Source organism: Phyllobates terribilis, unplaced genomic scaffold, assembly GCF_046119375.1.
Source record: "Phyllobates terribilis strain yellow unplaced genomic scaffold, ASM4611937v1 Scaffold_1__5_contigs__length_1240528914, whole genome shotgun sequence".
NCBI lineage: Eukaryota > Metazoa > Chordata > Amphibia > Anura > Dendrobatidae > Phyllobates > Phyllobates terribilis.
Window position 1 is genome coordinate 1,237,559,254 of NW_027362761.1, and position 27,029 is coordinate 1,237,586,282.

The window sequence follows — 27,029 nt, forward strand, 5'->3', positions numbered from 1 at the left end:
CCTGGAGGAGAAGAAAGGAGAGGAGAGGAACGGAGGAGGCTCCAGGAGTGGAGTGAAGGGACCCCAGGGGTGCGGACTGGCCAGCCGCCACCGCACGCCCGCCGCTACCAGAGTATGGGGGTCAGGCCAAGAAAGGGAACCGGATCCCTCATCTAGTGGAGGAGAGCAACTACCCTCAGCTAGTAACCGGAGGCCGTGGCATTGCACGTGTTACGGCCCCTCACTACACCCATTAGGAAGGCACCACATAGGACCCAGGGAAACGGAACATACGTTTGCCCGCCAAGGCCCGAGGCAGCTGGACAGAAAAGTGGTCAATTGTGGGGAACGACAGGCCAGAGAAAGGACACACGAAGGGGGTCCTGAAAAGCATTCCAAAGGTACCTGGGAGTTGGCCGAGCCCCTCACCTGGTGAGCACAGCACGACGTGGGCAGCCATTACCTGCAGAAGTGGCTTGGAGTGTAAAACTGTGAGTAAAGACCCTGGACTGCATCACTGGACTCTGAGTTATTACTGTTGCTCCCGCGCACCATCACCCCCACCATCTGCACTCCCTGCCCTGAGGCTATACTCCTCCGGTGGGGAGTTATACTACCCTCTGCTGCGCACACAACATCAGCCTCAGCGGTCTGCCCCGCAGTGGTGGTTCTCAGTGACCGCAATCCACGGGTGGCGTAGTCGGACATTTAAACATTATAAAACCAAATTAACAGATCCGCCACTGGTTTGACCACCTTGAGCCACGGGACCGGGTCGCCACCACAGAGACTACAGCCCATAGCATTGCACCGAGACCCGACTCCGGGTATTCCCCTACACACACGGCCCAGGGGGCGCGTCACCAACACTTTCCTGTCTCCACCATGATGACGACTCTCCATCTCCTCCTCAATCAAATCGTCCTCTTCCCCTTCTCAGCCCATTGACGTAGGATAGACAGGACGAAGCTTGTGTGGGTACTAGCCAGTTTACGCCATCAGCCAGCTCCTGTTCCTCCTCCTCTTTCTCAGCCTCCACCTCCTCATCGTTATCCAATCCACGCTGAGCAGATGAGATGAGCCGGGCTGGGTGGTATCTCCCTGTCTCATGTCTTTCTCAGTCTCTACCTGGTCCACATGCAAACCTTCATGTTTAATTGTGAGCAGCGACTGTTTAAGTAGGCACAGAAGCGGGATCGTTGCGCTGAAGATGGCTTCATTGGCGCTGATGATGGCGTCATCGCCACTCACCATCTTTGTGGAGTCCTCAAAGTCTTGCAAAACTGCACAAATGTCAGACATCCATGCCCACTCTTCAGTTGCTATGTGTGGAGGCTGACCAGAATACCAATACGCATGTTGGAGCTGGTGCTCAACAACTGCCCTCTGCTGCTCACAAAGCCTTAACAGCATGTGCAGTGTGGAGTTCCAGAGTGTGGTCACGTGGCACACTAGTCGGTGAGCTGGCACTTGCATGCTCTGCTGTAGAATTGCCAGAGCGGTGGCAGCTGTAGCTGACTTGCGGAAATGGACACTGAAGCGACGTACCTTGACCAGACACTCTGGAAAATCTGGCTAGGTTTTCAGAAACCGCTGAGCTATCCAGAGCTTTTGGCTGATGTGGACGATGTGCTCTGAGATAGCACATTGGAGATCGAGGATGAGGAGGAGCAGGAGGGGCTGCAGGAACTGGTATAGGAGGTGGAGGAAACCCTGATAGAAGTATGGCCAACAATCCTCGGCGTCGGTTTCACATGTGCCGTGGCAGGGTGGGACTGGGCCTTCACAATGTTCACCCAGTATGCCGTCAGGGAAATGTAGCGTTTCTGGCCACAAACGCTTGTCCACGTGTCTGTCATTAAGTGGACAAGCACAGTAATCACGTTGGTAAGTGCAAGGGTGATATTCCTGGACACGTGCTGGTAGAAGGCGGGGACTAGTGATGATCGGGTGTGCTTGTTTAGCCCTTTAAATGAGAACGCTCTGGTACTCGCCGAGTAGTTTCTGCGTGCTCGGCATTTCAGTTGCAGCCATCGTGGCTTCATGTGTCACATCTGTTAGACAGCTGTCACACATGCAGGGTTTGTCTGTTTGTTAGACAATCCCTGCATGTGTCACAGCTGTCTAAAAGATGTGACACGTGCAATCGTGGAGGCTGCAACTGAAATGCCGAGCACGCAGAGACTACTCGGCGAGTACCAGAGCGTGCTCGTCTAAAAGGGTAAACGAGCACGCTCGATAATCACTAGCGGGGATGCCACAATGGGAGAAATGGTGGCGGTTGTGGACCGAGTGCGGAGAGGGACCAAATTTGTACGCCTGTAGCAGGCCAATTTTTTTTTTTTAAATCAATGAAACTTTACATAAACCAAGTTCTAGAGTAAATGTGACAATAGTCAATTTTTAGAACAAAAATATTTTATTAACTGTACCAGGACAAGGGGTTTTTACATTTTTTTTTAACCCAAACCATTGATAAATTGTATGGATGACTAATTGAATCCATAAAAAATTTTGGAAGGTTTTTTTTCGATACCACCGTAATGTAACAATAACCGCATTAAACTGTATGGATGACTAATTGAATATAGACATTTTTTTTTTGAACACAAATGTTTTGAAAGTGTACTTCATGTACTTGACGCGCCCCCAGGGCCGTGGGGTACTCGGCAGCCGGGCCTCTGGATGCTCATGGCGGATATCACGGTGGCAGGCCCGGTCCGTGACCCAGGGCGGTCACCAGAAAGGGGAATTTTGTTTATATGGGGTTTTTGGGTTTAGTGTTCGTGACGCAACCTGTGGAATGCGGCTAAGGGTGCCGGCGCTGCGGAGCAGATCCTCTGGAGCAGGGATGGTGCGGCTCTCCACAGGTAGAGCTAGCTCCAGGGCAGGGTAGATAGTGTAGGTTGCGCTGGGCGTTGTAGTGCCGGGAGGCAAGAGGGCAGAGATGAAAGGATGGACGGAGGCAGTGCGGTGCAGTCATCCGAGTCTTTACTCACAGTTCTTATGACAGTTCCACTGGTGCACTGATCGGGTGCCAGCCTCCCACGTCGCGCTCCGTTCACCAGGCCGGGGTTCAGCTCTTCCTCAGGCAGGTTAGGAGCACCGGGCAGAACCCCACTTTCTTGTGTTCCTCTCTAGACCGTCTTCACGCTGGGTCTTCTCCCTCCTGCCCTGCGCTTCCCCGCTCTCAGTCCTGCCTAGCTCCTGAAGGTCATCAAGAGAATGCCAAGAGTGTGCAAAGCAGTCATCAAAGCAAAAGGTGGCTACTCTGAAGACCCTAGAATATAAGACATATTTTCAGTTGTTTCACACTTTTTTGTTAAGTATATATGACGCGCCCCTGGGCCTGAGTCGCGCAGCGTTGCGCACGCGGGAGCCTACCCGGAGCTGGATCAGATGGGGGTAGTAGTCTCGTGGCGGTGACCCGGTCCGTGCCCAGGGAGTCAGACTAAGTGGCAGTCTATTAGCAGTAGATGGTGGATGACTACGCCACCCGTTGAATGCAGCTATGGAGCTGCCGCTGCAGGGCAGACCGCTGAGGCCGGTGGAAGGATGGTGCAGCGTGGATGGTATGACCCCCAACGGGAGGGGTATGGCCTCAGGGCAGCCGACGTGGATGATGGGGGTAGCAGGAACCACTCAGAGACGATGCGGTGTAGTTCAGGGTCTTTACTGGTGACAAAGATAGACCCTCCCGGAGTACTTGCTAGCAATCGGGGCCTGGTCAGTCCTTGAGCAGATGGGATCTCCCCTGGCCAGGCGGAGTTGTAGGCCTTCCCAACTAACTGTACTCTTCTGGCTACCTTGCTAGAGGCGGGTAAAAGTAGCCCACGTCCCTGAGTGTACCGTGTGGTGCTCACCCGTATGGCCGGTGACTCGGGGCCTTCTAATGGCTTCCGCTCCACGATGGCGGTGCTGGTCCCACGCGTGTGACCGTGCCTTCGGGTTTCTGGGCCAGAGGACCTGCAATCCCCTGCCGGTCGGTTTCTGCTGCTGGGTAGAGATTAGTCCCCACAGCCTCGGACTCCGGGTCCGGTGATACTTCTCAGTCAGGGCGAGCTCTGCAGCTGCCAGCCCCTGACTCCTTGTAACACTGCTCCCACAGAGCTCCTGATGTTCTGTTCCTATATTTGCTTCTTTTCTCTGTCTCTACTTCTTCTCTACTTACTAACCCTGCCTCAGCCCTAGGTTTATATAGGGGAAATTCTTCCCCTCCTAGGACTGGGCAGGAGGTGTGGCATGCATAGGATCCCTGACCAAGAGACCTCCCACCTGCTCTCAGACGTAATATCTCTATCACTGTGGCAACCAGACCCCTGGGGTGTCACATTCCCCCCTAGTGAAATTTAGTACTCCGGGACTAAACATAATTTTGGAAAAACATAACAAGGTATAACAATAACAATAAAGAAACACATAAAGGTGGTCACGGCATGTCCGTAACCGGGTGCAGTCTTTGAAGAAAGCAAGGTGTCCATTTCACCAAAACAGGGAGACGTAACCAGGGAGGGGTCTGTCCTGCCCCGAGTCCTTAACAGTCTTTAGTCCGTCCTGGGTTACGCTCCAACTATGTACACAGGATTCCCGGTAAATCCACCAAAGACTCCTATAAACAACTAGAAACACATAATTATACACAAGCAACAAGAAAAACAGGTAACCACAAATAAAACAATTTATACATTTCAAATCCTCCAACGTGCGGGTAACTGGCCTCTAGTGGCCCTAGTGGACCTACGGAGCTGACTGTCTAGCCCTGAACTACAGGGTGTAGGAGCTGTCAAGGGTAAACTGGGCAGCTGTCTACCGGCTCTTTGGCTCACTAGGGGTACGGCAGGCTCACTATAAGCAGAGGGTTGATCCTCCTGTTCTGCTTGTGTGGAGTCTTCTGCCTCCTGGACCGGCTGCTCTTCCAGCTCTACCTGTCGCTCCGTAGGTGCTTGGGATGCTGGTTGGAGGAAGGTGAGTACGGGTACCACAACTGCGCCATTGACTTGAGTCCAAGACCGAGGGAAGTCTCCGAGCACAGTACTAACCATGTCTTCCCTTTCCTCTACGGGTCGAGGGTCTTCTTGTTCCTCTTCAGGGTTCCGTAGCTGTTCGGGACACTTCTTCGGGTGATCCCGGGATACAATGGTTGTGGTTTCCCCTCCGTCTTTACTGATGGTACAGACCTTTGGGTTGTCGTGGCTTGAGGGCAGTACGGTGTACGGGTCCTTCTCCCACTGGTCGTCCAACTTGTGGAGCCGTCTTTTTCTCTTCAAGACCTGCTCTCCGGGTACCAGGGGAACAGCGGGAGCATACTGGTTGTAAGTTTTCTCTTGTCTTTCCCTAGCCTGACAGAGACTTCGCTCCACGCTCTCCTGTACTCTCCGGTACTGCTGCTGCCTCTCTGTGTCCCAGTCTGCTTCTGGTGAAGTGTCCTCGGGTGACAGGACTCCCATTTCCAGGTCAACAGGTAACTTACCAGGTCTCGCCCTCATTAGGTAAGCCGGGGTACAGTTGGTGGAACCTACCGGGATGTGGTTGTATAGGTCCACCAGATCGGGCAGCTTCTCAGGCCACAGACCGCGTTCTTCCAGGGGCAACGTTTTCAGAAGATCCATTATCACCTGGTTCATTTTCTCACAAAGTCCATTAGTTTGCGGATGATAGGGTGTCGTCCTTATCTTCCGCCAGCCATACAGAGTGCAGAATTCATGGAAGACCTCCGCTTCAAAGGCAGGTCCCTGGTCTATCAACACTTGGTCCGGGTACCCGTGTGGACGGCAGAAATGCTGCTGGAAGGCTCTAGCTGCTGTTCGAGCTGTTAAGTCCTTGACGGGGACGACAACCAAGAACCGGGAGTAGTGATCCACGATGGTTAGTGCGTAGACGTAGCCACTTCTGCTTGGGGTCAGTTTTACATGATCCAAGGCTACCAGTTCCAACGGCTGCCGGGTGACGATGGACTGCAGGGGAGTCTTCTGGCTGGCACGGTCCTTCCTTCTTAGGTTGCACGGGCCACAGTCTCTGCACCACCTCTCGATGGTTCCCCTCATGCCTACCCAGTGGAACGGCTCGCGCAGCAGGAACTCCAGCTTCTTCCATCCGAAGTGTCCAGCCCCGTCGTGGTATGCCTCCATCACCATGGCTGCGTCTCTTCGTGGCACCACTACTTGCCAGATTAGTTCATGCGTCCGGGAGTTAACCATTCTGCGGCACAACTTCCCCTTGTAAAGGAACAGTCTACTCTTTTCTGCCCACAGTTGCTTGGCTTCCTCCGGAGCGTCTGGGTCAAGGCGAGCCTCTGGCCGAGTCAGCATCTCCTTCACCAGCCGGACGGCAGGGTCACTGTCCTGCGTTTCCGCCCAGTTGTAGTGAGGTAAGGGGTTAAGCGTAGCGCCTTGCTCACTCCTTACCCGATGGGAATACTGGATAGTCCCATGACGGTGAAACGCGGGGAGTTCGACTTCTTCCAGTCCCTCTGGATCTTCTCCTACGTCCGGTAGGTTTGGCATCCTGGACAGGGCGTCCGCGTTGGTATTAGAGCGTCCTGCCCGGTATTTGATGGTGAACTCGTAGTTGGACAGGCGGGCCATCCATCTCTGCTCTAGGGCACCGAGTCTTGCCGTGTCCAGGTGTGTCAACGGGTTGTTATCCGTGTACACGACGAACCGGGAAGAAGCGAGGTAGTGCTTAAAGCATTCGGTAACTGCCCACACCACTGCCAGGAACTCTAGCTTAAATGAGCTGTAATTCTCAGGGTTTCTTTCGGTGGGTCGCAGTTTTCGGCTGGCGTAAGCGATTACTCGCTCTTTCCCCTGCTGGATCTGGGACAGCACGGCTCCTAGCCCGATGTTACTTGCGTCGGTGTAGAGGATAAAGGGCTGGCTGTAATCCGGGTACGCCAGGATTTCATCCCCCGTGAGGGCCATCTTCAGCTGGCGGAAGGACTCTTCTTCCAACTTCTCCCATCTGAAGGGCGGCTTCTGGTTCTTGGCCTTCCGGGACTGGCCTATCAGGAGGTCTTGCATAGGAGCTGCCTTTTTGGTGAAACCGGGGATGAACCTGCGGTAGTAACCTACCAACCCGAGGAACTGCCGCACTTCCTTTACACTGGAGGGACTTGGCCATTCCTTAATTGCGGTGATCTTATCAGGGTCGGGAGCCACTCCGTCAGCGCTCACCACGTGTCCCAGGTACTGCACCTTTGGTTTCAGGAGGTGACACTTGGAGGGTTTCACCTTTAGGCCGTAGCTTGCCAGAGCTTCGAACACTTCCGCCAGGTGTTTCAGGTGGTCCTCATAAGTCTTAGAATATACGATGACATCGTCCAGGTACAACAGGACCGTCTCGAAGTTTCTGTGGCCCAGACAGCACTCCATTAATCGTTGGAAGGTTCCTGGTGCGTTGCAGAGTCCGAACGGCATACAGGTAAACTCGCTAAGTCCTATCGGGGTGGTGAATGCGGTCTTCTCCCGGTCCGCCTCTGCTACAGGAACCTGCCAGTACCCACTAGTGAAATCCAAGGTAGAGAAGAAGTTAGCAGATCTTAAAGCAGCCAATGACTCCTCTATCCTTGGTAAGGGGTACGCATCCTTGTGTGTGATACGGTTGATTTTCCGGTAATCTACACACATCCTCATGGTGTTGTCTTTCTTTTTGACTAAGACTAGTGGAGCTGCCCAGGGGCTACAGCTATCCCTGATCACCCCAGCCTCCTTCATGTCTCTAAGCATCCCCTTGGCGTGTTGGTAGTGTGCAGGGGGTACGGGTCGATACCTCTCTTTTATGGGAGGATGGTCTCCCGTGGGGATGTGGTGTTCTACCCCCTTGACTCGCCCGAAGTCTAACGGGTGTTTACTAAACACTCTCTCGTACTCTTGAACCACCCGATAGACTCCCTGTTTCTGGTGTGAGGGAGTGGAGTCAGTACCCAAATGTAGTTGCTGACACCAGTCCTCCATTGTTTTCTTAGAGCCGTTACCTTCCTCCGGGTGAGATGGAGGCAAGGGTTCCACAGATTGTATAGCATTTTGGTTGATGGTATATAATTTGGCTAGTGTGGCATACCGGGGCAGGTACACTTCCCTCTTCCCGATATTGATTATGCGAACGGGCACCCTCCCATGGCGTACATTAACCACCCCCCGTGCTGTCAAGATGGTGGGCCTACTGTCTGAGTAAACTGGTTCTACCATTGCCTGGTAATCTCTACCTCTCAGACCAATAGCTGCCCGGCACCAAATCATCATTTCACTTTTTGGGGGCATGGCAATAGGGAAAGGGTCACACATTCTCACGCTACCAATCTCACCGCCGGAGAGTTCCACCTGTTGCCGTCGCATCAGTGCCCGGATCTCTTTTTGGAGCACTCGCTGCTCGCCGGAGCTGGCGTTCTTGGCAACCTGCTGTAAAAGGAAAATCACCTCTGCAAGACAATTTTCAATTACATTAGTTCCTAGAGTTATCTTTGGGTGACTCTCGTGTTTGTCAATGTCTACAATGATCAATCCCTGTGCTGCCAGTTCAACTCTACCAATTTTAATGGTCACCTCTTTAAATCCGATCTGTGGCACGGGCTGACCATTGCTGGCGATGATACTCAAATCGTCGTCAGGGTAGCGGGTAATATCCGAGTCATTCCAGTACTGCTTGAAGAGCACGTACGGGATGGTGGTGACCTGTGATCCGGTGTCCAGTAGGGCACTCATAGGAATGCCATCCAGTACCACAGGCAAGACTGGACGTCCGCCCACATATTTGTCGCGCCAGTTCGACGGGCCTGATGATCTTTTTCCTAGGGGTTGGCCCTCTACCCTAGGTTGTGCCCGTTTAAAGGACAGTACCTTGCCATATGTCCGGGTTGATTGCAGCGGCGGCAGATGGGTTGTCCGTCCTCGTTGTATCGGTCGCTGGGTCTTCCTCTGGCCGGTGGGGTCCTCCTTGGTCGACGCCACGGGATGTCCTCCGGTCCGGATGCCAGCTGGATCTTCCCTGGAGTGGAAACCTGTAAAGACTGCACAGTTCGGGTTAGCGCAGCAACGCTTTTAGCTAGCTCTTGGACCTGATGGTGCAGGTCTGGAGCCGAGTCATTGTTCAAAGCCTGCGCATCAGCTCCCACAGGCCCTGCCGACAAGGGCGCCGCCTCCTGGTGGTAAGTGGTAGTGGGGCGTCTGTGGGTCACAACGCCACCTGGTGCCGGTTCTCGGAGCACCCGGATGGCTCTGTCCTTGAACTGTGCAAATCCCAGATGAGGGTCCTGTAAGGCCATTGCCCGCAACTGGGTTCGGTGGGCATTGCAATATAAACCCTCTATAAATTGTTCAGTTAACAGCCTGTCCTCGTCTCCCACGCCGTCAGGGTCGGTCTGCTTAATGGCCCTCAGGGCCTCTTGTAGGTTCAGGGCATAGTCCCTTATACTCTCATGTGCCCGCTGTTTGCACCCGTAGAATCTAAGCTTGATCTCGGCTGAGGTGCGGGTATCAAAGGTGTCCCTCAGCCGGGTTAGTATCCCTGCGACAGTCCTCCCCCCAGGTGGCCAGGACTTTACCTCCCTTTGGGCTGCCCCGGTTAATTGGGCCACCAGGATGCTCACTTTTTGCTCCTCTGTGAGGGGGTACACCTGGAAGAGGCTATCCAGTTTTTCTCTAAAGTCCTGCAGGGTATGTGACTCCCCTGAGTACTGGGGTAGCCAGGCTGCTCCCGGGATATAGGGCATGGTGAAGGGCATAACTGCAGCAGCGGTAGCGCTGGCGGGGGTTGAGGCAATGAAGCTCTCCTCCGCATCCGACATCTTCCTCCCCCCTAGTGGACCGTGGCCTACCTTGCGATGATCCTCTTCCGTAGGCCGCGGCTCCGCAGTGGATCGTCAGGGTTGAGGACCTTCCGTCACGCTCCTGTGACGTCGGCGTCTGCTGGGCTCCTTCCAGGACCTTACGCAACGTCCGGACGTGAGGCGGGGCTTCAGTTCTCGCGCGCTTTCGGAGTCCACGCCCCTCTTCTTCCCGCGCGGCGTCTTCAAGATGGCGGCCAACGGCGGGAAAACTCCACGGATGGCGGGAAGAAGGCTGAAGATGGCGCCGGATGGCGGGAAAACCTCACGGATGGCGGGAAGAAGGCTGAAGATGGCGCCGGATGGCGGGAAAACTTCACGGATGGTAAGTTTTAAAAGTCTCTTTTTCAGGCACGCAGTACCCGGTGGTTGCGGGCACGAAATCCTGCCGACTACGCCAAAAGTTGACGAGCCCCTGGGCCTGAGTCGCGCAGCGTTGCGCACGCGGGAGCCTACCCGGAGCCGGATTAGATGGGGGTAGTAGTCTCGTGGCGGTGACCCGGTCCGTGCCCAGGGAGTCAGACTAAGTGGCAGTCTATTAGCAGTAGATGGTGGATGACTACGCCACCCGTTGAATGCAGCTATGGAGCTGCCGCTGCAGGGCAGACCACTGAGGCCGGTGGAAGGATGGTGCAGCGTGGATGGTATGACCCCCAACGGGAGGGGTATGGCCTCAGGGCAGCCGACGTGGATGATGGGGGTAGCAGGAACCACTCAGAGACGATGCGGTGTAGTTCAGGGTCTTTACTGGTGACAAAGATAGACCCTCCCGGAGTACTTGCTAGCAATCGGGGCCTGGTCAGTCCTTGAGCAGATGGGATCTCCCCTGGCCAGGCGGAGTTGTAGGCCTCCCAAACTAACTGTACTCTTCTGGCTACCTTGCTAGAGGCGGGTAAAAGTAGCCCACGTGCCTGAGTGTACCGTGTGGTGCTCACCCGTATGGCCGGTGACTCGGGGCCTTCTAATGGCTTCCGCTCCACGATGGCGGTGCTGGTCCCACGCGTGTGACCGTGCCTTCGGGTTTCTGGGCCAGAGGACCTGCAATCCCCTGCCGGGCGGTTTCTGCTGCTGGGTAGAGATTAGTCCCCACAGCCTCGGACTCCGGGTCCGGTGATACTTCTCAGTCAGGGCGAGCTCTGCAGCTGCCAGCCCCTGACTCCTTGTAACACTGCTCCCACAGAGCTCCTGATGTTCTTTTCCTATATCTGCTTCTCTGTCTCTACTTCTTCTCTACTCACTAACCCTGCCTCAGCCCTAGGTTTATATAGGGGAAGTCCTTCCCCTCCCAGGACTGGGCAGGAGGTGTGGCATGCACAGGATCCCTGACCAAAGGACCTCCCACCTGCTCTCAGACGTAATATCTCTATCACTGTGGCAACCAGACCCCTGGGGTGTCACATATAATTCCACATGTGTTAATTCATAGTTTTGATGCCTTCAGTGTGAATGTACAATTTTCATAGTCATGAAAATACAGAAAAATCTTTAAATAAGAAGGTGTGTCCAAACTTTTGGTCTGTACTGTATATATATATATATATATATATGTATGTGCTATATCTCTATAATATATGTGTATATATAGACATGTGCACTGTATATGGGGTCTGTGTACTTTGCTCGCCTTCCCCAGATGCAGTTACAGCAGCTGCTGGTGAGGGGAGGGGGAGGGAGAGGCTCAGTGCAGAGCATTGTGGGTAGAGAAGGTGGCATCCTGGGAAGAGGAAGCTCTGCAGGTCTGGAGGAGATCAGGTCTGTTATATTATCTCAGCACAATGTATGGTCGGCCCTGGTGACATCACAGCTGTGTATTACAGGCCAGTGCCCCATATACAGTGCAAGATCACATCAGCCGTGCTGTGTATATATATATATATATATATATATATATATATATATATATATATATATATATACACACACACACACACACACACTTCCCCGCGTGCTGCTGTATACCGGGGGACAGATCCGCGCGGTGCTGCTGTATACCGGGGGACAGATCCGCGCGGTGCTGCTGTATACCGGGGGACAGATCCGCACGGTGCTGCTGTATACCGGGGGACAGATCCGCACGGTGCTGCTGTATACCGTGGGACAGATCCGCACGGTGCTGCTGTATACCGGGGGACAGATCCGAGCGGTGCTGCTGTATACCGGGGGACAGATCCGCGCGGTGCTGCTGTATACCGGGGGACAGATCCGCGCGGTGCTGCTGTATACCGGGGGACAGATCCGCGCGGTGCTGCTGTATACCGGGGGACAGATCCGCGCGGTGCTGCTGTATACCGGGGGACAGATCCGCGCGGTGCTGCTGTATACCTGGGGACAGATCCGCGCGGTGCTGCTGTATACCGGGGGACAGATCCGCGCGGTGCTGCTGTATACCGGGGGACAGATCAGCGCGGTGCTGCTGTATACCGGGGGACAGATCCGCGCGGTGCTGCTGTATACCGGGGGACAGATCCGCGCGGTGCTGCTGTATACCGGGGGACAGATCCGCGCGGTGCTGCTGTATACCGGGGGACAGATCCGCGCGGTGCTGCTGTATACCGGGGGACAGATCCGCGCAGTGCTGCTGTATACCGGGGGACAGATCCGCGCGGTGCTGCTGTATACCGGGGACAGATCCGCAAGGTGCTGCTGTATACCTGGGGACAGATCCGCGCGGTGCTGCTGTATACCGGGGGACAGATCCGCGCGGTGCTGCTGTATACCGGGGGACAGATCCGCGCGGTGCTGCTGTATACCGGGGGACAGATCCGCGCGGTGCTGCTGTATACCGGGGGACAGATCCGCGCGGTGCTGCTGTATACCGGGGGACAGATCCGCGCGGTGCTGCTGTATACCGGGGGACAGATCCGCGCGGTGCTGCTGTATACCGGGGGACAGATCCGCGCGGTGCTGCTGTATACCGGGGGACAGATCCGCGCGGTGCTGCTGTATACCGGGGGACAGATCCGCGCGGTGCTGCTGTATACCGGGGGACAGATCCGCGCGGTGCTGCTGTATACCGGGGGACAGATCCGCGCGGTGCTGCTGTATACCGGGGGACAGATCCGCGCGGTGCTGCTGTATACCGGGGGACAGATCCGCGCGGTGCTGCTGTATACCGGGGGACAGATCCGCGCGGTGCTGCTGTATACCGGGGGACAGATTCTGTGATTATAGATGACTTTGTATCGGTTTTGTTATATTTCCCTTCTGCTTTTTGCATTTAAAAATTGGTTATTCTTCAGTAATGATCGTTTTACATTCGGCGTCCAGCGTCCCCCCATGATCAGTTCCTTCAGGGTCCGGCAGTCATAATCTGCTGCTCCTGACAATTAACTTCCCTATAAAAATGAAGCCAGAGAGGAGGATAAAGCAGATCTGGTGGTGAAGCTGGAAATCTCTGTGATATGCGGCATCATTCCTGTGCGATCTTCTGTGCGTTGGTACAATACTGAATCTGGGGGAGCACGGTACCTGAACCTGTGGACCCTGCAGATACTTTCCCTTCTCTTTCTCCTTCTCCATATTTTTGTCTGCATCTTTTTCATCTTTCCTCCTTTTTGGCACCTTCCTCATTCTTTTTCTTCTCATTAATCTTTCCTCTTCTTCTACGTCTTCTTCATCTTTCCTCTTCTTACTTATCTTTCCGTTTCTTCGTTATAATTTTTCCTCTTCTTAATCCATCTTTTCTTTTTCTTCCTGTTCATGATCTTTCTTCTTTCCTCTACTTCTTTTTCCTCTTCTACGTTCCATTTCTTCCTCTTTGCAATGGCTTCCCTCCTTTTTTTCCCCCTTATACTCCTCTCCTCTTATCCTTCCTACCTGTTCTTTTCACTTCTTATTTTTTCCTTTTCTTCGTTCCTCTTCTTCTGTTTTCTTATCTATTCTTCTTCCTTTTCTTTTCTTCTTCTTTTCTTTTCTTCCTCTTTTTTTCTTGTTTTTTTTTATTATTATTATTATTATTATTATTATAGCGCCATTAATTCCATGACACTTTACATGTTTAAAAGGGATATACATAGCAAACAACAAGTACAATAATTTGAACAAAAACGAGTCAACAACTGGTACAGGAGGAGCGAGGACCCTGCCCGCGAGGGCTCACAGTCTACAGGGGATGGGTGAGGATACAGTAGATGGGGGTAGAGCTGGTCGTGCAGCGGTATGGTGGAGCGAGGACCCTGCCCGCGAGGGCTCACAGTCTACAGGGGATGGGTGAGGATACAGTAGGTGAGGGTAGAGCTGGTCGTGTAGAGGTATGGTGGAGCGAGGACCCTGCCCGCGAGGGCTCACAGTCTACAGGGGATGGGTGAGGATACAGTAGATGGGGGTAGAGCTGGTCGTGCAGCGGTATGGTGGAGCGAGGACCCTGCCCGCGACGGCTCACAGTCTACAGGGGATGGGTGAGGATACAGTAGGTGAGGGTAGAGCTGGTCGTGCAGCGGTATGGTGGAGCGAGGACCCTGCCCGCGAGGACTCACAGTCTACAGGGGATGGGTGAGGGTACAGTAGGTGAGGGCAGAGCTGGTCGTGCAGTGGTATGGTGGAGCGAGGACCCTGCCCGCGAGGGCTCACAGTCTACAGGGGATGGGTGAGGATACAGTAGGTGAGGGCAGAGCTGGTCGTGCAGTGGTATGGTGGAGCGAGGACCCTGCCCGCGAGGGCTCACAGTCTACAGGGGATGGGTGAGGATACAGTAGGTGAGGGTAGAGCTGGTCGTGCAGCGGTATGGTGGAGCGAGGACCCTGCCCGCGAGGGCTCACAGTCTACAGGGGATGGGTGAGGATATGTAGCACCCTGAGGATTCGGCTGCTACAGGGGTATTGCACCTCAACCCAGAGGTGTGATATTCCACTCCCGGGTAAGGATGGAGTGTGGAACTGAGCTCAGTTAGCTGCATGCACTACACACATCCCATTTCCGAGGAACAGACCGATGGTACTCCCACTAGAGAAATGTGCAGGTACGACAGTGTCTGTTCCTGGCTGGAGTGGGAGGGGGGTGGAACATCCCAGTAGTGTAGGGGCAGATAGGGGGAGCAGTCTGGGTAATGCTAGGAGCTCATTGGGTGCTGGTCACCTGAGCTCACACATAGAGGGAGTATATAAGGTGGGCACCATCTTAGGACAGGGTCTTTTGCAGAGTGAGGTCAGTCTGTCAGTCTTTTGTCAGAGCAGAGTAGAGGAAGAGAGCAGAGGAGAAGAGCAGCTCCAAGGCCAAGAGAGAGAGAGGAGAAAGAAAGACCCAGAGGGGGAGAAAGAAGGAACTCCAAGAGCCCAAATTAGACCAGAGGGTGAAGAGTTGGCAACAGGGTACCGGATCCCAAGCTGGCAGAGGCTACAGCACACCTTAGCCAGGAACCGGAGGTCGTGGGCAGGACTGATCTGCCACGATCACCCACTAAATCCACCCGGAAGGCAGACCAGGAATAGGGTCAGGGAACCCAGAAACAAGGGTTTACCACCAAGAGGCCCGAGGGAGCCGGACATAGGTGGATCCCTGGTGGGGAAGGCCAGAGAAGAAGACAGGACAGAAAGGGAGCTCAGGACCACGCTCCAGAATCACCTGGGGGTTGGCTGAGTCCAGGGCCTGGTGGACGCAGCACGGCTCGGGTGGTCACTTAAGGCCGGAGTGACCGGAACAACTGCAGTAAGTAAACAAACCCTGAACTGCACAGCCCGACTCTGAGTCTCATTTCCATCCCCGCTGCACCACCACAACCCCCATCCTCTGCAACTGACCCCCTGAGGCTATACCCCTCCCGTTGGGGGTTATACTATCTAAGCTGCACACACATCACCAGCCTCAGTGGACCCTGCTGTAGCGGCGGCCTTTTGACCGCAAATCAACGGGTGGCGTAGTCGACACAAAAGAACATCTAGAAACATCATAAGGACTGCCACACACTGAGCTTGACACCCTGGGCACGGACCGGGTCACAGCCACTCGGAGACTACAACCCCCATCTGATCCGGCTCCGGGTATCCCTAACAGCACTGGCCCAGGGGGCGCGTCAGATACAGTAGGTGAGGGTAGAGCTGGTCGTGTAGAGGTATGGTGGAGCGAGGACCCTGCCCGCGAGGGCTCACAGTCTACAGGGGATGGGTGAGGATACTGTAGGTGAGGGTAGAGCTGGTCGTGCAGTGGTATGGTGGAGCGAGGACCCTGCCCGCGAGGGATCACAGTCTACAGGGGATGGGTGAGGATACTGTAGGTGAGGGTAGAGCTGGTCGTGCAGCGGTATGGTGGAGCGAGGACCCTGCCCGCGAGGGCTCACAGTCTACAGGGGATGGGTGAGGATACTGTAGGTGAGGGTAGAGCTGGTCGTGCAGCGGTATGGTGGAGCGAGGACTCTGCCCGCGAGGGATCACAGTCTACAGGGGATGGGTGAGGATACAGGAGGTGAGGGTAGAGCTGGTCGTGCAGTGGTATGGTGGAGCGAGGACCCTGCCCGCGAGGGCTCACAGTCTACAGGGGATGGGTGAGGATACTGTAGGTGAGGGTAGAGCTGGTCGTGCAGCGGTATGGTGGAGCGAGGACCCTGCCCGCGAGGGCTCACAGTCTACAAGGGATGGGTGAGGATACAGTAGATGGGGGTAGAGCTGGACGTGCAGCGGTATGGTGGAGCGAGGACTCTGCCCGCGAGGGCTCACAGTCTACAAGGGATGGGTGAGGATACAGTAGGTGTGGGTAGAGCTGGTCGTGCAGCGGTATGGTGGAGCGAGGACCCTGCCCGCGAGGGATCACAGTCTACATGGGATGGGTGAGGATACAGTAGGTGAGGGCAGAGCTGGTCGTGCAGCGGTATGGTGGAGCGAGGACCCTGCCCGCGAGGGCTCACAGTCTACAAGGGATGGGTGAGGATACAGTAGGTGAGGGTAGAGCTGGTTGTGCAGCGGTATGGTGGAGCGAGGATCCTGCCCGCGAGGGCTCACAATCTACAAGGGATGGGTGAGGATACAGTAGGTGAGGGTAGAGCTGGTCGTGCAGCGGTATGGTGGAGCGAGGATCCTGCCCGCGAGGGCTCACAATCTACAGGGGATGGGTGAGGATACAGTAAGTGGGGGTAGAGCTGGTCGAGCAGCGGTATGGTGGAGCGAGGACCCTGCCTGCGAGGGCTCACAGTCTACAGGGGATGGGTGAGGATACAGTAGGTGAGGGTAGAGCTGGTCGTGCAGCGGTATGGTGGAGCGATGGTTACTGCAGGTTGTAGGCTTGTCGGAAGAGGTGGGTCTTCAGGTTCCTTTTGAAGGTTTCCACGGTAGGCGAGAGTCTGATGTGTTGGGGTAGAGAGTTCCAGAGTAGGGGGGATGCACGGGAGAAATCTTGTATGCAATTGTGGGAGGAGGAGATAAGAGGGGAGTAGAGAAGGAGATCTTGTGAGGATCGGAGGTTGCGTGCCGGTAAGTACCGGGAGACTAGGTCACAGATGTATGGAGGAGACAGGTTGTGGATGGCTTTGTATGCCAGGGTTAGGGTTTTGAACTGGAGTCTCTGGGCAATGGGGAGACAGGGAAGAGATTGACAGAGGGGAGAGGCCGGGGAATAGCGGGGGGACAGGTGGATTAGTCGGGCAGCAGAGTTTAGGATAGTTTGGAGGGGTGCGAGAGTGTTGGAAAGGAGGCCACAGAGCAGGAGGTTGTAGTCGTCGAGGCGGGAGATGATGAGGGCATGCACTAGTGTTTTTGTGGATCCTTGTTTGAGGAATGTGCGGATCCGGGAGATAGTTTTGAGTTGGAGTTGGCAGGAAGTGGAAAGGGCTTGGATATGTGGTTTGAAGGAGAGTTCAGTGTCCATGGTTACCCCAAGGCAGCGAGCTTGTGGGACTGGGGAGAGTGGGCAGCCATTGACGTTGATGGATAGGTCAGTTGGGGGGGCTGAGTGATGTGGGGGAAAGATGATGAATTCTGTTTTATCCATGTTAAGTTTTAGAAATCTAGCAGAGAAGAAGGATGAAATAGCGGACAGACATTGTGGGATTCTGGTTAGTAAGGAGGTGATATCGGGTCCAGAGAGGTAGTGTCACGAAGTATTAAATGATTTGTGACGGCTCTGTCATTTTTGCTGTTTATATGCTGTTTTTTCCCTTTGGACAATCAGGGGTTAATGTCAGTCTTTCTGGCCAAGCTTGATATATTGATTGATCAGGTTGGGACCTCTTGCTCCACCTTATAAATAGTCACATGCCCCTTCAGCTGATGTTGGTGTTCAGTTCATTCTGCCTAACCTGGAGTGAGGAGAAGGAGTCTGTTGTCTGGAAAAGTTGGAGGTCTACCTTGGGATTGCTGCTTGCTGTTTTCCTATCCTCTATCCCATTTAGTTTTCCTACCTATTCTTTCCCGGTGTTTTCCTTTGTGGCTGTGAGTGTATTTTTAGTGAGCTTGCTATTTCCGTTTACTTTGTCTGTTTTCTCTGTCTAGTCGCAGTATTATTCTATTTGTTCTGTCTTCCTCCCTGGGGAAAAGGCCTGCACAGAAGATAGGGAGATGCTGGCGACTTAGGCCTCCTCACCTTAAGAGGTACCCCTGAGATAAGGGAAAGTCAGGGTTCCCCTAGCATGGCAGGGACAGGTTCGGGTCCCAACTCGCTGCCATTTCCCATTTACGACGTGACAGGTAGATCTGTGTGTCATCAGCATAGAGGCGATACTGAAAGCCATGAGACTCTATGAGCTGTCCCAGGCCGAAGGTGTAGATGGAGAAGAGGAGGGGTCCTAGGACTGAACCTTGGGAGACACCAACAGATAGGGGGCGAGATGAGGAGGTGGTGTGTGAGTGGGAGACACTGAATGTCCAGTCTGTTATGTATGAGGAGATCCAAGGTAGGGACAGGTCTGTGATGCCGAGAGATGAGAGAGTCTGTAGTAAGAGGGAATGGTCGACTGTGTCAAAGGAAGATGACAGGTCCAGGAGAAGACCAAGTCCAAGTAGTGCCACTTGGATTTGGCGGTTAGCAGGTCATTGGTGACTTTAATCAGGGCAGTTTCAGTGGAGTGATGCGGTCGGAAGCCAGGGAGGGAGCAGGAGGAGAGGTGGGAGGACAGTTCAGAGTGGACATGTTGTTCCTGTAGTTTTGAGGCGTAGGGGAGAAATGATATGGGACGATAGCTAAAGCTAGGATGGGTTAAGGGAGGGTTTTTTGAGGATGGGTGAGATCGAGGCATGTTTGAAGCATGAGGGGAAAACACCAGTTGTTAGTGATAGGTTGAAAAGGTGGGTTAGGGTTGGGATGAAGACTTTGGTGAGGCTAGGGATGAGGTGGGATGGGATTGGGTCAAGTTCGCAGGTGGTGAGGTGTGATTTGGAGAGTAAAGAGGAACCTTGATCTTCTGTAATAGTGGAGAAGCCGGTTTTGGAGGAGGAGGGTTGAGTAGACGTGAGAAGGGGCTGTGGAGACTTTAGGCAAAAGCTTTGTCTGATGGTGTCAATCTTCTGCTTGAAGAATGAGGCAAAGTGTCCGGCATCAGATAAGAGGAGAGGGAGGAGGCGCTGGGGGCCGGAGGAGAGAGTTGAAAGTGTTGAATAGCTGTTTAGGGTTGTGAGAGAGGGAGGATATGAGAGATGAGAAGTAGGTTTGTTTTACTGCAGTGAGTGTGGACTTGAAAGAAATAAGGGACTGTTTGAATATGATGAAATGCTCATTGGAGTGGGACCTTTTACATCTCCACTCAGCAACCCTGGAGGCCCTTTGCAGTTCTTTAGTCAGGTTGGTGTGCCAGGGTTGCCTATTGATTGTGCAAGCTTTGGTATGTGTAAGGGGGGCGACCGAATTCTTTCCTCTTCTTTTCTATTTTACTTTTTCCTTTCTTCCTCATTCTTGTTCTTATCTTTTTTTTTTCCTCTTCTTCATCTTGGTTCCTGCTCCTTTTTGTCCCCTTCGTCTTTTCTCCTCCTTCTCCTCTCTCCCTCCTTCTCCTCCTCCTTCTTTCCTCCTAATTCTTTCCTCCCCTTCTACTTCTTTCATCATCATTCTTTCCTCTCCTTAACTTTCTTTCCTCCCCTTCTCCTTCATTCTTTCCCATCTTCATTCCTCTCACTTCTTTCCGCCTCCTTCCTTTTCTTTCCTCGTCCTCCTCATTCTTTCTTACACCACTCATCCTTTCCTCCTCCTTCTTTCCTCCTTCTTTTCTTCTTACATTTCATGATCTTTCTTCCACTTCTTCTTCTCCATCCATGATAAGGTAGTCATGGCTCCTTATTTTTGTCTTATTTTTGTCTATGGTCTTCTTCATGGCCAATATACCAGGAACTTTCTCCTCAGCTTCCCGCACACAGTGCTCAGCATAAATGAGTACACCCCAATAGAATTGTCAGAAAATCTTGAGTTTCCTTTCAGAATCAACTTTTTCTATGGGACACCCTACTACAGAATACTCCCTCAAATGTCGGCCGCTGATTGCAAACAAGATTTGTTATTTTGCACCCTAAAAAGAAATTTTCCAAACAAATTAATTCCAGACAATATTGCAAAAATGAGTACACCTCAATGAAAGTCTTAGGAGAAGAGCTAAAGTTTAGTCTCAAAAATTCTAATTATACAAGAATTCACCCCCAGGTGAGTGTAATCCTTCATTACACTGGTGTCCAGCAGACAGGTGACTATAAGAGGGCGATACTTAAGAAAGAAAATCCCTTCCCTTTTCATGCTGTCACCGATGGCACCACATAGAAGAGAAATGTCACAAATCATTTCTTTACACAAGAAAGGTGAAGGCTCCAAGAAGATCAACGAAGCTTCACTTATCAGTCAGATACTGGAGCAAAAGTGATAGAAAATGTAAGAAAGATGGAGCTGCAGCATCTCACAGAGACGTCCAGGCGACCACAGAAGTCACCACCTAAACAGGAGAATCTTCTGGTGAGATGGGAAGAAAATCCACTTGTAAGTTCCGTGCAGTTTTCTAAAGACGTAGAGAGCTGAATCGGGGACACAATCCGGTGCACACTATGGAGGAGCAGCAGCCTGGAGGGCGTCCACTCCTAAAGTCCAGGCACAAAACACCAGCCTACAATGAGCCAGGGCACAGGGTGAAAACTATGGAGATATCGGGACCCTGTACTCTGGACGGATGACACCAAGAGAAAGATTTTTGGAACTGATTGCTTCAAAACTGTATGGTGAGGTGTACAAAGTAAAATGCATGGTGCTTATAGTGAGACATGGTTTTGGCCGTGTCCTCACATTGGGCTGCATGAGCTGGTGGTGTTGGGGGTTTACATGTCATTGATGGGATCATGAAGTCACAGATGTCCTACTCTAAAGTGACAGACAAGATGCCGCCATCGCTCCGGCCCTTGGTAGACGAGCATTTTTTCTACATGACAATGATACAAAACATTTGCTGTATTTCTGAAGAAAAACCTGTAAGAGTGGCTCCATGACTAAGTGTCTCCCGATCTGACGACCGGACCCCTATAGGGAGTTGCGAGTGACGCGCCCCCTGGGCCGTGGGGTACTCGGTGCCGGGCCGGTCGGTGCTGGGGGTGTCACAGTGGCGATGACCCGGTCCGTGACCCAGGGCGGTCAATAAAAGGGGAATAAAGAAAAGGGGAATTAAAGTTTTATATATATAATGTTCGTGACGCCACCTGTGGTATGCGGCTATATGGAGCCTCCGCTGCGGTGCAGATCCTCTGGAGCTGATGGTGACGCAGCAGAGTTGGTTCAGCTCTCCGCAGGCAGAGCTTAGCTCCAGGGCAGGAAATGGTGATTTTATAGATGTTGCTGTGCGGTGTAATGCAGAGGATGGCGCAGATAATAACCAGTCCACAACTTAATGGTGGTTTCCTCTTATCTTTACTTGCGGTGGTTAGGCAGACCGGGGCACGGGTACTAGCTGGTAGTAGAGGTCCGGGCGGCCTGGAAGCAAGTTGGGAATCCACCTCGCCAGGTGAAGTTGGAGGCCTTCCCTTTGCGCTAATCTCTTTGGCCCTGCTGCTTGTAGCTATGCTGCGGCCCTCGTCCCTAAGTAAAATGTCTGTTCCTCACCCATATGGCAGGCAGCTCGGGCCTTCATGGAGCGTCGCTTCCACGTGGCGGTGCTGGGCCCTATGTGCTGCGAAGCCTCCGGGCGTCTGATGGGGCCAGGAGACCTGCAGTCTCCTGCCCTCCGGTTTCTGCAGCTGGGCCTTCAGTGCCCCACAACCTCGGACTCCGGTGTCCGGTTCTTCTACGCTCCTCTCTGGGGTGAGCTGCTATGCAGCTCCACTCACCAGGTCTTTCCTCTTCGCTGTCCTGACTTCAACTCCTCTCACTAACTCTTACTAACCCCGCCTCCAGATTCCAGATGCTAAGGGGAGGAGCTCCCCTCGCTGGTCTGGAGCCAGGAAAGTGTAGCATGCTGATATACCTGATTAGGGGACCCCTGCTTGCTTCCAGGCATGGCATCACCCCCTTGTGAGGGAAGCAATGCCATTGTGACAACCGGACCCCTGGGGTGCCACACGAAGAGACAAGTTGTCACCAGTCTCCATCCGTCATCCAGGCTCTAGAGCTCATTCTGAAGAATGGAGAAGGATGAACGCAGTAATATGTCGCTACCTTCTTCCTTCCAGACCTAGAAGACTCTGTGCCGTCCTTACACGGAGGTCACACACAATACTAGATGTAATAGTTTTTATGTGGGGTGTACTCATTTTTGCATCAACTAATTTGAGTAAAACTGAAGATTTTGTAATGAAAGTTCTATCATTAACCTCACTGTCATGTGATGGGTTAAAATAAAATATTCTATGAAACTCAGTCTTGTCAAAATATTGGAAATTGTTTTGATGTTCTGTGAGATATTGGCTAAAACCTTACTTTTCACAGGGGGTGTACTCATTTATGCTCAGCACCATATCAGTATTGAGCATGAAGGTTCATGTATGTCTGAGATTATGAGGGTCTCCTTCCTGTCTTCTTTCTCCACAGGTTCTTCCACGTGTAGCATTGTGGGACCATGGCTGACCACACCATACGGGTGTACAAGAACCGGGACTACAATGCCGTCCGTATGCTGTTTGCTGAAGGCATGGTAGAGCATATCCCGGCCACTTGTGCCTACTTGCTGAAGCTTCCCCGGGCCCAGTTTGTGCTTTTCATATCCTTCATCACCCTGCTCCTAATCTCCAGGTCCTATCTACTCTCTCTAGTAAGCCTGGCCATTGTGTTTACTGCGGGACGGCGCTTACTGACCTCCGAGTACCACCGGTATGTGGACAAGTGTCAGAGAGAAGACTTGCTCGACATTGAGGAGTCCTACATGGCAAGTAACAACTCTTGTTTCTGGGTGGTGGAGACTAACGGCAGGGTCATAGGCATGGTGGGCGTCCAGTCGGCCCCCCGATCTACTGAAGTCATGGTGTTGAGGCGGCTGTCAGTGGCTAAGGACAAAAGACATCTGGGAATCGCCAGCGCTTTGTGCCAGAAGGTCATGGACTTCACTCGACAACGTGGCTACAAAGTGTTGACTCTGGAAACGTCAATGATACAAGTCGCTGCTCATAAATTGTACGAAAAATTAGGCTTTGAGAAAACGGATGTGAAGATCGTTCCATCACTGATTGGAAGATTTGCCAATTTCTCTATCCTGACCTATGAATATCGGATTAAAGACTAGTTGGATAGAGATGTCTGATGGACCGAACACTGGACTGATAAAACCAATGCATGAATGCAAAGTACAGAAAGTCCGTCAATATGGCGGCCGGTGCGGTTCATCTGGACCTGTGTGGATTTGTCCATCACATGATTGCATTATTTATCATTGCTCCAGAGGGAACTTTTTGTAAACCCCCTCATATTAGAGATGTGGTCCTCATGGTCCCATCACAGCCGAGGGCGGATGACACTTGTGAGCACAGGTTTTATTTCCCACGGTAATAAATGTTAATAAAAATGTTGCCAATAAAAAATATCCGGTGTGTTGAGCGGAGCCTGAAATGGTTAATGGTGGTGACACATGATGACTTCAGGGTCTATGAAGACCAATACTATGAGGATGGAGGCAGGAACAGGACCGGGCGACCATGACCCGACATGCAGAAATCATGTGAGATGAGTAATGAGGCATTAATATATCACATTCTGTGAGATGAGCGCGGTGAATTTACCTCCAGGGAGTTGGTCGCCCTTTACTCATAGTGTCCAGCACTGGATTCACTGTATATCTGTTGGTTTTATATTCACATTTTATGCTATAAAGATAATAGGTTTTCTCAATATAAGTGTCACGAGGTCCTTTTCCAGTATTACACAATCATCAGAGCAAGAGATGAGTGAACAATCCCAAGACCTTTATTACATGCAAAATCGAAAGGTCCATAAACAATCAGGCAGGAGCTCAGGTCTCATTGTTTGAGCATTTAATCAATTTGTATTGTTTGTCTTCCATTGCTCTGCAAATCAACAAACCAGGCCTGGTTCAATATGTAATTAACGTATTAGCAAATATCATTGTTTCATGACCCTGAGTCGCTGTCATCCAGAGACAACAAATAATATTCAGTGCTTCTTGACGACCCAAAGAAAAACACATCAATTCAAAAGTTAACATAAAGATAATAGTGTATTTCTCTTGGCTTACTGAAAATAGACATCTGGATAATTAAGACTAAATGTTCTGTTGTCACATTAGAGGGAATACACAGAATGACACAGAGCCACAAGACAACACTCTGAAAATCAGTAAAATATGAATATAGATGGAATGATACCCCACACACCATATCACATCATCACAACCAGTTTTTTCCCAACCATAGAATAGAGGTAACATACTGATCACTGAGGTCCGACTGCTGCGAATCACAGAGATCCCAAAACCAGATCAGCATTGGCTTCTTCCAGCAGCCGCATAGATTAGTCCTTGATCTCAGGATCGCTTGGGTCCTATCAATAGGGAATAACTTACTGTCTTGGGAAAATCTCTCTGACTTCTGCCTTTAGTTTTTGTAAGACCATTTCTATAGACAGAGATTGCAGATCCAACCAACACCCGTGATCGCTGGCTCCTCCATGACGATGAAGGCTGATAGCTCTCATCTCTGACGATCAGCTGGATATCTTTATTGTTTCCCATGGGTGAGTTGGTCCACATCGGAGGACCCTTTATATTTCTGATGAACCTCAGTGAGATAAATACGTTTATGCGCAGCACGAGGCTTGTCTGAGGGTCATCAGCTTCTGATGGAGAAGAAAGTGATCCAAAGCCTCCACTGATGTCTTCAGACCCAGGTTTTCTTTATGTGGCAAAACAATTCAATAGCTGTTGGACAAATGTGCCCGACTGCTCAGTACACATGTAGGCTTTGCTTCCATACACACTGGAGAGGGCCCCTCCGTCACCTCTGTCCTCTCCAAGCTTTTCAATTTCCTTTCCAACTGAACTCTCCACTCTCCTCTGTCCTCTCCACTCTCCTCTGTCCTCTCCACTCTCCTCTGTCCTCTCCAGACTCCTTTGTCCTCTCCACTCTCCTCTGTCCTCTCCACTCTCCTCTGTCCTCTCCAGACTCCTCTGTCCTCTCCAGACTCCTCTGTCCTCTCCACTCTCCTGTGTCCTCTCCACTCTCCTCTGTCCTCTCCACTCTCCTCTGTCCTCTCCACTCTCCTCTGTCCTCTCCAGACTCCTCTGTCCTCTCCACTCTCCTCTGTCCTCTCCAGACGACTCTGTCCTCTCCACTCTCATCTGTCCTCTCCAGACTCCTCTGCCCTTTCCAGTCTCCCTGTTTCCTCCAGATTCCCCTGACCACCTTCAACCTCCTTTATCCTCCTCCAGACTCTTTTGTCCCTCTAGACTCCTCTGTCCTATCCAGGATCCCTATCCCCTCCAGGCTCGCTATCCCCTCCAGACTCCTCTGTCCCCTCCAGACTCCTCTGTCCCCCAAGACTTATCTGTCTTCTCCAGACTCCTCTGTCCTTTCCAAGCTCCCTCTTTCCTTCAGACTCCTTTGTCCTCTCCACACTCTTCTGTCCCCATCAGACTCCTTTATCAAAACATGCTTATATCTCCCTCAATACTCCCTTTCCTCTCCAGACTCCTCTGTCCCCTCCAGTCTCCTCTGTCCTCTCCGGGCTCCTCTGTCCTCTCCGGGCTCCTCTGTCCTCTCCGGGCTTCTCTGTCCTCTCCGGGCTCCTCTGTCCTCTCCGGGCTCCCCTGTCCTCTCCGGGCTCCCCTGTCCTCTCAGGGCTCCTCTGTCCTCTCCGGGCTCCTCTGTCCTCTCCGGACTCCCCTGTCCTTTCCAGGCTGCTCTGTCCTCTACGGGCTCCTCTGTCCTCTCCGGACTCCCCTGTCCTCTCTGGGCTCCTCTGTCCTCTCCAGGCTCCTCTGTCCTCTCCGGACTCCCCTGTCCTCTCCGGGCTCCCCTGTCCTCTCCGGGCTCCCCTGTTCTCTCCGGACTCCTCTGTCCTCTCCGGACTCCCCTGTCCTTTCCGGGCTCCTCTGTCCTCTCCGGGCTCCCCTGTCCTCTCCGGGCTCCCCTGTCCTCTCCGGACTCCCCTGTCCTCTCCGGGCTCCCCTGTCCTCTCCGGAGTCCCCTGTCCTCTCCGGAGTCCCCTGTCCTCGCCAGGCTCCTCTGTCCTCTCCGGGCTCCCCTGTCCTCTCCGGGCTCCCCTGTCCTCTCCGGGCTCCCCTGTCCTCTCCGGGCTCCCCTGTCCTCTCCGGGCTCCCCTGTGCTCTCCGGGCTCCCCTGTCCTCTCCGGACTCCCCTGTCCTCGCCAGGCTCCTCTGTCCTCTCCGGACTCCTCTGTCCTCTCCGGAGTCCCCTGTCCTCTCCGGGCTCCCCTGTCCTCTCCGGGCTCCCCTGTCCTCTCCGGGCTCCCCTGTCCTCTCCGGACTCCCTGTCCTCGCCAGGCTCCTCTGTCCTCTCCGGACTCCTCTGTCCTCTCCGGAGTCCCCTGTCCTCTCCGGGCTCCCCTGTCCTCTCCGGAGTCCCCTGTCCTCTCCGGGCTCCCCTGTCCTCTCCGGGCTCCCCTGTCCTCTCCGGGCTCCCCTGTCCTCTCCGGGCTCCCCTGTCCTCTCCGGACTCCCCTGTCCTCTCCGGGCTCCTCTGTCCCCTCCAGGTTCCTAGCTCATCACTGTGCATCAAAGTTGCATGAAGAAGCTCCTGAGCAGTTTACTGAAGCTAATGAAGCACTCATATTCTTCAGGTTGTCGGCTCTCAGGGCATTTTTAGATATGAGGGGTTAATATGTGAGGTGCAAAAATTGTGAGGTTCACAAAGAGTTAATGGGTGTGGGAGCAATCACCACTTGTCTG

The 27,029-nt window shown here is 52.9% G+C and overlaps 1 protein-coding gene across 1 annotated transcript in view; it reads left to right on the plus strand.

Annotated features, from left to right (window-relative positions):
* The first annotated feature begins 11,452 nt into the window (after nt 1-11,452).
* Nucleotides 11,453-27,029, plus strand: part of LOC141164878 (probable N-acetyltransferase camello) — a 31,181-nt gene continuing 15,604 nt past the window's right edge. The window contains exons 1-2 of the mRNA XM_073650544.1: nt 11,453-11,551; nt 22,706-23,063. Coding sequence (XP_073506645.1) covers nt 22,734-23,063 — 330 coding nt within the window. The 5' untranslated portion in view covers nt 11,453-11,551; nt 22,706-22,733. The remainder of the gene's footprint in view (nt 11,552-22,705; nt 23,064-27,029) is intronic.